The sequence below is a fragment of the Squalius cephalus genome (assembly GCF_949319135.1).
Source record: "Squalius cephalus genome assembly, chromosome: 4".
NCBI classification, from domain to species: domain Eukaryota; kingdom Metazoa; phylum Chordata; class Actinopteri; order Cypriniformes; family Leuciscidae; genus Squalius; species Squalius cephalus.
This window is the reverse complement of record NC_137125.1, coordinates 11,629,302-11,640,170: the sequence shown is the minus strand read 5'-3', so window position 1 is coordinate 11,640,170 and position 10,869 is coordinate 11,629,302. Positions and strand designations below refer to the sequence as shown.

General features: G+C 38.3%; 1 protein-coding gene across 1 annotated transcript; it reads left to right on the top strand.

Moving 5' to 3' along the window:
• The first annotated feature begins 4,987 nt into the window (after positions 1 to 4,987).
• Positions 4,988 to 10,056, top strand: LOC307157886 (E3 ubiquitin/ISG15 ligase TRIM25-like). Its single transcript, XM_079869882.1, has 6 exons — positions 4,988 to 5,650; positions 6,196 to 6,291; positions 6,378 to 6,611; positions 7,265 to 7,418; positions 7,542 to 7,583; positions 8,151 to 10,056. The coding sequence occupies exons 1-6, from the start codon at positions 5,078 to 5,080 to the stop codon at positions 8,672 to 8,674; spliced, it is 1,623 nt and encodes a 540-aa protein (XP_079726008.1). The 5' UTR covers positions 4,988 to 5,077; the 3' UTR covers positions 8,675 to 10,056.
• The last annotated feature ends 813 nt before the right edge of the window (positions 10,057 to 10,869 follow it).

The window sequence follows — 10,869 nt, the reverse complement described above, 5'->3', positions numbered from 1 at the left end:
AAAACTGTGATAATATTGATAATCGCGATCATTTTGGTCACTATAATCGTGATATTCAATTTTCATACCATCCCATCCCGAATTCAGGGAGGGTGAGAGATAATGGAAAGTTCACAGATTTCAAAAACAAAACAAAACAGAGTGGTCTCCTTCCTAATCTTCTTCTGACTCTGGACTACTAAGGTCATAATCGTCATCAGTGTCCGTTCTGCATTCTGTGTCCTGTATCTGGAGGTCATCAACTATAGCACTATACGTGCTCACAGCTTGTTGGCATAAACTCTCCAGTGCAGAGGACCTCCGCATGAGGACACTTTTCAAACCAGCTGTAGCATCCTCTGACATGTCACCAAAATCTGTAACATACATAAACATAAGAATTACAAGTATTGTTCTAAGATTATAGCATGTAGAACCACATATGACAAAAAGATGTTACTCAATTTCTTTTTTTTATTTCTTTTATTTTTTTATTTGTTGCAAGAAAACTTAAACACGTAATACAATGACATTTTATTGTCATATGCATATAGTTAATAGATGTAAGAAATTCATTGAAATTGCATGTGTTTGACATCCTATACTTTGCATAAATTGGGGGTATATAGTGCAGTAGGGGAGGGATGGGTGGAGCAGAGTGGTATGACTATTATAGGTGTGGGAAAACACAAAAGAAAAAACAAAACTTGTGCTTTTCCACAAGTCTCTTTTCCTTTGACTGGTACCAGCTCCACTTGACTCTGGTACCAACAACTTTTGGTTCCACCTCTGTTGAAGTTCCAACAATGATTGTGTAAATATTGGAGATTGCTCTGTGGTCATTGTTATCGCTAGCATTATAATGTTAACGTTCTGAGCATGCCCTCAGAGCTATGCCCTCAGTAGTGTTAGTACGACAGGACAGCTGATAGAGTAAATATTGCTATTGTGTCTGTAGTGTGACGAACTCAGAATACTGTTGATTTTATCTGCTGTAGTGATTGCTGTTACCATCTTTTCCACGTTGGTGATGCTAGGGTAGTTTAGTTCAGTGTCGCTATAGCAACCAGTTACATGAAATGGTACTTTTATGCATTGGAAAATTAAATCTTTGAAACCAAACCGAGTAGAGTCATGTGAGGTGAGTTGAACTGGTACTAGTCAGTAGAAAAGGGACTATACATATTTTGGTGAGGAAAAAAAAAAAAATCCAAATTTGACTTACAGCCCATTCTGATGTTCTCTTTCAGCTTCTCCACTCCCTTTATCTCCTTACGGAGAGACGTGATGTGCTGAGACATCTCCTTCACCAGGATGCTCTGCTCCTCATCGAGGCGTCTAATTAGCATCATTTGGTCAAAAAGAGATCGTTTCAACCTAAAGGAGTGACCTTTAGGTAGAGGGAATTGATGGAAATATGAAAAAGTGAGAGAGTGAGAGATTTTCATTGCAATACCGTAGACAGACAGGCATACATTTTAGAGAACATGTCAGGACTACCATACCATCCTCACGTCTCTCCCAAGGCAGGATGTAGTCCTCTGTCAAATTGGAGGCCAACTCCTCGTCAATTGTATCCTCTGCAATAGCATTGTACAGCAGGCTCTTTTGTTTCATTCTTCTTTTTCTTTGTCTTGTCTGGTTGCTATCTGCAAAGTGAAATAAGAAAACTATCAGGAAAACAGTTTTTGTTTGTTTGCATTTTCAATGGGCCATTTGCATATCAGTCAACCAACCATCTGACGATAGAGGTCCTGCTTCTTGTGTAGCAGGGCCACTATGATGCTCTCTATCTCAGCCCTGAGATCATCTGTTGCTCCCTGTTCTGTTGTGCTCCCTGGCTCTAAATAGGTTACACAATTAAGCAATTGTTTCATTTAAAAATTTCTGATCACCTTATGTAGTTCATATTTGAACAAAGTAATTAACTGTTGTATTTGTGAAAAGTCTGAGCGCTACGCATGATTTCCCTGTGACTGCCCACTGCTGAACATCACACACCCGCTGCTGTGCTGTTTGTTCAGTGATGCCATTCTTCTGGTGGAAATCACTGAGGCTGGCAGCTTCCAGCTTTGCTCTCTCGGAGATCTTTAAATCACACAAAAATAAAAAAATATCATGCAAGCTTTCAGCCAATACTGGGATCAAGAAATTCCTTCATCTACAGTTTATAAATCAATGGATGAATGAGCTTATTACAAATGGATGGACTCCAGCTCTGCTGTATGTTGTTAAAATGTATGTTGTGTCAGGCAAGAGGACCATTGGGAAATGTCCTTACTTTGATGTATCTGCGGGCCAAGACTTTGTGAAGGTTCTCTGTCTTTTTTCTGTTCCACCCCATGGCCTGTTGAGTGAGCATGTTCTCTCTCCCTGATTAAAAAAATAAATCTGCATGCGTGATTGGATCAATTTACATGGGAAAGACCATTGCAGTTAGACACAACCTAACACAACAAGGAGAACAGGAAAATTACATTTTAGAAGTCAGAAATACCTCATCATAGCGTATGGTTTGTAATGTGTCATACCAACCTGCCTTTGTCATGTACTTTGTGACAAGAGCTGCCCTGGAGAGAAAGCTGTTTACCTAGATAAAAAATACAGAAATTAACGTATTCCTATATTACATTATGTAACTTTTAAATAGGTTTATAAAATATGAATTTCTTCTAACCTAGCCTATGTGTATTCAGTTAACAAACAATTAAATTATACATAATAGTTTGCATAGAATAAATTATTATATAATGTTGATAAATAGCCTAAAATAGAACACGTACTTACCAATTGTTTTTTCTGGCGTTGTTCAACTTGACCGGAGTCTTGTTTCTCAGTATGCTGCTGTTTTTCTGGTGTAAAAAATACAGCCTGGTGGTATTCTTCTCTCGATGTCTGGACAGTTGCATTAAAATATCTATTGGGGTTTTTTTTGACGTTTTTATCGGAGAAACCGAATGATTTTGGGGATTTTTTTTCAGTTATTGGGGTGTCATCTGATTTGTCCATTCTGCAAATTTCTTTCTTGAATTGTTGCCTTGGCGGGCTGCTGTTTTGAGCAAATCTGAAGTTGTATAATAGATGGATTAAGGACTTTTTACAAGGAAGATTAATACAAGTTAGAATAGGGGAGAGTTATTCAAGAAAATATATTGTTGAGAACGGAACACCTCAAGGGAGTATAATAAGTCCTTTATTATTCTCCATATTAATAAATGATGTTTTTAGGGAAATAGAGAATGGGGTGGGATTTTCACTTTTTGCAGATGACGGGGCGATTTGGAAGAGGGGAAGAAATCTGAAATTTATTGTTAAAAAGCTACAGGAAGCTATTATGAATGGGGGTTTAAATTATCAGTAGATAAGACAAAGATAATGTTGTTTACAAAGAAAAGAATTGGTACTGAGATAAAACTAAAGTTATATCATCAATAATTGGAAAGAGTGAAACAATTTAATTTAAGTTTTTGGGGTTATGGTTTGATGAAGGAATAACATGCGATGTACATATTCAGAAAGTAATGGACAAATGTAGGAAGGTGTGAAATGTTATGAGGTGTTTGGTGGGAAGTGAGTGGGGAGCTGACAGAACAGCACTGAAGGCAATTTATTGTGGATTAATTAGATCAGTACTGGATTATGGTTGTGTGGTGTATGGATCTGCATCAAGCACATCCCTCAAAAAATTAGATAATATTCAGTTTCAGGCTTTGAGATTATGTACAGGGGCATTTAAAACAACTCCAACGGCAGCACTGCAGGTGGAAATGGGAGAAATGCCACTTGAGTTGAGAAGAATACAGCTATCTTTGAATTATTGGGTTAATTTGCAGGGCCATAATGAAGATCACCCAGCACAAATCACTTTAAAACGTTGTTGGGAAAAGGAGAAGAGGGAGACAAAAAGCTTTGGGTGGACAGTTATACAAAAAGCAACAGAGTTAAAAGTAGGAAAGAAGAACAAAGATAGGGGGATTATTTTGAATTCACATACTGTACAGGAATATATTAATAGTTACTACAGTTATATCCAGATTTACACAGATGCATCAAAGAGTTTAGTTGATAGGATAGGAGTAGCTTTTATTGTTCCAGAGTTTCATATTACAATAGTGAAGAGGATTAGTGATGATGTATCAGTATACACAGGAGAAATGCTAGCAATTCTGTTAGCAGTACAGTGGATAGAGGAAATAAGACCATTGAGAGTTATTATTTGTTCAGATTCTACTTCATCATTAATCAGTTTACAGAGCAGTCACTCAGACAGCAGAGCAGATATTTTGATAGAAATACAACAAACATTATATAGAATTCAAATGATGGGCAGTGCAGTTATATTTTTGTGGGTGCCAGCACATATTGGAATCGAAGGAAATGAAATGGCAGACAAGGCTGCAAAGGAGGCCACAAAAAGAGAATACATCGATGTGGCAGTTAACATCAGTAAGATGGAAATAAAGAGCATTATTAAACAGAGGTTGAAGAAAAGGTGACAGAAGCAGTGGGAGGTAGAGAGGAAAGGACGGTGGTTTTACAAAATTCAGAGGAGAGTGGGAGAAATGAGATGTGCAGGAAGGAAAAGGAGAGAAGAGACAATTATATCTAGACTTAGATTTGGGCACACAGGATTAAACAGCACTTTATTTAAAATAGGTAAACATAACACTGGAAGATGTTAATACTGTGGGCAACAAGAGACAATAGAACACGTCATGGTACACTGTACGAAATATGAGGGGAAAAGGTGGGAAATGATCCAAAACCTTAGAATGGAAAAAAAAAAAAAATTTATTTAATAGAAATTCTTAGTAAGAACTCAAGAGATAAGTGCTATGGAATCGTTTTTCATTTTATTAGAATAATCAATATGATTGAGAGGATTTGAGTCTTGGGTTTTTGTTTTGTTTGGAATTAAATAAGTAGTAGTCATTCAGATCCACACTCCATACCAGATGGTGGCGGTAATGCACCATTTCGTTGTGTGCCAACCGCCAAAAAAAACTCCAAGTAGAAGAAGAAGGAATCGCATGAGTTCAGGGAAACTGAAGTGTAGTTGAGCTGTTGTGTGTTTGTGTCTCTGTTTTAATGCAGTAAAATGGCCAGAATTTCAGTGGATCAGGATGAGTTCCTGTGTTCAGTGTGTCTGGATCTCCTGAGGGATCCAGTGGCCATTCCCTGTGGACACAGTTTCTTTAAGATCTGTATTACAGGCTGCTGGGATCAGGAGGATCAGATGAGAGTCTACAGCTGTCCTCAGTGCAGACAGACCTTCAGTCCAAGACCTGCTTTAGCTAAAAACACCATGCTGGCTGAAGTGGTGGACAAACTGAAGAAGACTAAACTTCCTGCTGACTGTTACGCTGGAGCTGGAGATGTGCAGTGTGACGTCTGTAATGGAAGAAAACGCAAAGCCGTCAAGTCCTGTCTGGGGTGTCTGAACTCTTACTGTCTGAATCACCTTGAACAACATGAGAGTTTCTTTAAAAGAAAGAGACACAATCTGACTGATGCCACTGGACGACTGCAGGAGATGATCTGCCAGAAACACGACAAGCTCCTTGAGGTTTTCTGCCGCACTGACCAGAAGTGTATATGTGTGCTGTGTATGATGGATGAACATAAAAACCACAATACTGGATCAGCTGCAGCTCAGAGTACAGAGAAACAGGTATGAACATAAAGGGGTCCATTATGCTTATTTACAGGTTCATAATGTTGTTCATGGGATCTACTGGAATACATTTACATCATTTAATATAAAAAAACCTCTGTTTTAGTTTCAGTTTCTTTAAAACCCGCCTTCCGAAAATCGCAGTCTGCTCTGGTTAAATACGCTCGTAATGATGATTGACAGGACTGAATGCTCCTCCTGAACGTTTGTAACTTCAACATTTGACCTGCATAAGACTGCATGGTTCAGAAAGCAGTCATAATAGAAATAGTAAGAACAGAAGATTGAGGTTGTAAACTTTTGTGTTCTATGTAACAGGTGTCATATCTGCAAGAGAAAATAAAACAAGTTAGGAAAGACATGAGGATGAGTAAACAATGAAAGAATATACATTTCTGGGTGAACTATCCCTATAGAACTAGGCACTGATGAAATAATGCTGAAACCTATAATCTTACCATGCAAAATCTTTAACCTCTCAGTCTCATGTTATTGATGTGTCACCATATTTGATTGTCACCTGTCATTGGTTGGTCCTTTAGCACCAGCTGAAGGAGACGCAGAGGTCGTTCCAGCAGAGGATCCAGCAGAGAGAGAAAGATCTTCAGCAGCTGAGAGAGGCTGTAGAGTCTCATAAGGTGAGTGTGGAGAAGAAGAGAAGTTTGAGAAGTCTCAGTCAGGACTCACTGAAGCTCACTGTGTGATTGTGATGTGTGTGTAACAGCGCTCTGCACAGACAGCGGTGGAGGACAGTGAGATGATCTTCACTGAGCTCATCCGCTCCATTGAGAGAAGCCGCTCTGAGGCGACACAGCGGATCAGAGATCAGGAAAAGACTGCAGTGAGTCGAGCTGAAGCACGACTGGAGCGACTGGAGCAGGAGATCAATGATCTGAGGAGGAGAGACGCTGAGCTGGAGCAGCTTTCACACACACAGGATCACATCCATTTCCTGCAGGTAACAGAGATCTAGAAGAACAGGGTCATAGTGGACTTGATCACGAGACTCACAGAGAAACATTTCATGAGAGCAGAATGAGCTGTTGACTGAAGTGTTGATCTGTGTGTTCGGTTATTATATCATCATCAGTCAGACTTTCATCTTATCATCTACTTTTGAAAGCTCTGGAGATCTCTTATGAAAATACGTTCCAAGCTCTTTCTACAATGTTGATGTTCACTTATATGTAAACTTTTTTTTACAACAATGTGGAATCCATGAACTTGATGGTGCCAGTTTCCCCCAGCTAGATTTCCCATCATCTCTTTACTTTCTTTTTACAATCTTTGACTTATTCTACAAATTTTTTGTAATAATGACAAAAATCAGATCTTTTGATCTGAACATTTTATAATAATTTTCATTAACATTAATGAATTTGACAGTGAACTCCTCAAACAGGAAGTAAGGCTGTATATTAGCGATGCTTCAGCGTATTTAAACCACAAAACCTGACCTTGGGATCGTGTCCTAAGAGTCCTTGTGAATTTCAGAGCCACAAACTACTCAAAAGTCATATATAATGGTCAATCTACTCGTTGCTTTTGAACTGCTTTTCCTGGTCAAATCTACTGACATGTGACGCCATTGAACTTTTCTGTTTTCTGTAGAGTTTCCAGTCTCTCTCAGCTCCTCCTGAATCTACAGACGGAAATGACAATCTCTTCTGTTCTCTCTCCTCTTTTGATGTCGTGAGAGAATCTGTCCTTCAGCTGAGAGACAAACTGGAGGATTTCTGCAAAGAGAAAAAGATCTCTGACAGAGGTAAAGTCCTGGAGATTCTGCTCTCAGAAATGATCCTCCATCAGAAATGTCTTAGGAACAGATGCAGGGATAATTTTCTCTTGACATTATAATCACACTCTTCATGTCTATTGATTTCCACAGTCACCCACATTCTTCCCAGGACCAGAAACGATTTCCTACAATGTAAGTCACTAAGAAAACAAGCAGAAAAACATGTTTAAAATAGTGTGTTCATGTTTAAAATAGTTACAAAATAGATGTAGGAGACGATAAAAACTTATACCACTAATTGTAACCAGCACATATGTAAAATGTTACCTGAGAGATATAACATTTATATGTCTATTTATATATAGAGAGTGTTTAGAGAGTAGGAGACAAAGAAAAGAGGAGACAAAGAAAGAGTGCCCCCAAAAAGAGCCACAGAATAATAGAGACAGAGCAACTGTTACAATCTTCTTCTATCCCTTCCTTGAACATGTGACTGTAACTCAAATGTGAGACGTTCAAACTGACCAATCAGATATTTACAACTTCCCTCATCATACTAAAGGTGTGACAATTCGTATGTACATACATCTTGGCCTGCAGGCCTATGATCACTATCATGTCTTTAGGAATTCCAAATGGTCCTTAGGGTAGAAAGAGGGGGTTGAAAACAGTAAAGCAAATATCTTTGAATATTTTCAATCCTACAAACATGATTCAGAAATTCATAATTCCTGATTCTGATGTGTTTTTTTCCATCAGATTCCCATCGGTTCACTCTGGATCCGAACACATTGAATGACTGCCTCCGTCTGTCTGAGGGGAACAGAGTGATCACATTCACTGGCAACGTCCAGAAGTATCCTGATCATCCAGACAGATTTAATGATGTGTGGCAGGTGTTGTGTAGAGAGAGTGTGTGTGGACGCTGTTACTGGGAGATTAAGTGGAGTGGTGATGATGGTGTGTTTATATCAGTGTCATATAAGAGCGTCAGCAGGAAGGGACGGAGTAATGAGTGTCGGTTTGGATCTAATGATCAGTCCTGGTGTTTGATCTGCACTTCTTCCAGTTCCTCATTCGCACACAATAACATACTGACTGAACTCCCTGTAAAGTCCATCAGCAGTAGAATAGGTGTGTATGTGGATCACAGTGCAGGAACTCTGTCCTTCTACAACGTCTCTGACACAATGAGCCTAATACACACAGTCCAGACCACATTCACTCAACCGCTCTATCCTGGGTTTAGGGTCCTTTCTGGATCATCAGTGAAACTGTGTTGATGAATCAGAATAGACTGTAGAGAGATTCTACCCATAATGCTTTGAGCTGCATGGTAAATAAGTAACAGTGAGATGTTATAGAGTCTCTTATTTTCTCTTCATTACATTAATACTACAGTGAAATAACATGTAAGAATAAATGTGTGTAATGAACCCTTATATAAACAGGAAGATCAGTGTGTGTTTGTGATTCACGATGAGTGACGGTGTGTATCTGTGCTTTGTTCAAACTCTATGGGCCCGCAACTCTATCGGCGCAATGCGGCACCAGGTGCAACAAGTGTTTTTTGTGGCATTGTGCTGTGTGATAAAACTGCACATTTTAGAGTGGCCTTTTTTTGTGGCCAACCTAAGGCTCACTGATTTGTGAACAATATTTGAGAGAAATAGGTTTGTGTACATAGAAAAAGTCTTAGATCTTTGAGTTCAGCTCATGAAAAATGGGGGCAAAAAAAGTGTTCCGTTTATAATTTAACCCTCTGAGGTCTGAGCTGTTTTCTGGGCCTGGAGGTGTTCTGACATGCTCTGACATTTGTGCTTATTTCTGTTACTTGTGACATTTTCATGGCTACAGTCTAATTTAGGGATGGGACGGTATGAAAATTTAATATCACGATTATAGTGACCAAAATTATCGCGATTATCAATATTATCACAGTTTTGTTAAAACGAGATGAAAGTGTTCAAAACGAGTTGATGCTCACACTGAAGACATTTCAACAAGTTTTATATTTGAAAATCAACAAACAACAAATAAAACAAGCAATTCTATGTACTTTTTAAAGCATTTCCTTCCTTGTAATGACGGTCGTCAATAGCAACGCATTATAACACCGCGCACATCCATTGTAACGGCCACCTAGTGTTAAGTAGTGTTCATGACATGAATGTGGATGTGCCTTTAAGATGACTTCTTATATGGCGTACTTTATTGTATGCATGCTATTTTTATGTGAGAGCGCATGCACAGTGAGAGTGAGATTGATCACGCAAAGAGGAAGATGACTGCTCTACTGCTGACCTTTGTTTTATTATAATGTGTTTACTTCCACTTTGATTTGTAGCTGTTTTAGAGTGTTTTCTTTTCCCTTTTAACATTCGCTCTTCGTCATGTATGTGAAGAGTGTGCTTAACCCTTTGAGGTCTGAGCTGTTTTCTGGGCCCTGGAGGTGTTCTGACATGCTCTGACATTTCTGGTTATTTCTGTTACTTGTGACATTTTCATGGCTAAAGTCTAATTACACTGTATTCAGCACAAACTCTGCTACAATAATATATCAGCAGCATGTATGTAAAAGTTTGTAGTTTTGAGATAATGACATTTATGCGTGGTTTGTGAAAATACAAAAAAAAATTCTCACTGAAATAAGGCCATGAAACCCATACTGATTATTTCTTCACAAGACTTTTGAAAATTGTATGACGTAGCCTAGAATATTTGCTCCAAAACTATGTGAAAATCACCCTGACTGCTCATTCAGATAAGACAATATATTGATTTAAACATTTTACGACGTGTTTTGTGTTAGAAAGCTTTATGCGGGAGCTCATTAATATGTAAGCTTTTCTCACCTGAGAAAGACAAAGAACCTCCCCTAACGGCCCTATTAGGAGCTATCAGGCCCTGTCATTCTGAGCAACCTTGCACAATACTGTAAATGAGGAGATTTAAAAAAGAATGGCTTTTAAATGGTTTGGATTTATTTACAACACAACATAGTCCAAAGATACACAACAAATGCCAAAAAAGCATTTCAAAGACAGAGACCTTTGTGCCATTCCTAAAAACATTGTACATACCTTTCATTTCCAAGATTTTCACTTTACCATGTTCACGTACAGAGATTCATGTGAATGTTGAAGTCCTCAGTGGCATCTGGGCCCTGAAAAAAAAAAAGTGAACATACTGATATCAAGAGAAAGGCCTGCACGATTTTGGAAATAAATATTAGATTTTTCTGGTTAAAATTGCTTTTTAAAATTCACAGAATACACACACACACACACACACACAAATGTTTCCAACATAATATAATGAACACCAGGTTTGTTGTGCCTTGTAGGCATAAGGTATATGCGCAGTGCCGGATAAAATAATAATAACAATAAATAACCTATAGCAGTATAAATCTTTCAAAAGATTTCAGTAACAACTAAGCTAGAGAAAAATATATTGATTATCATGTTACTTCAAA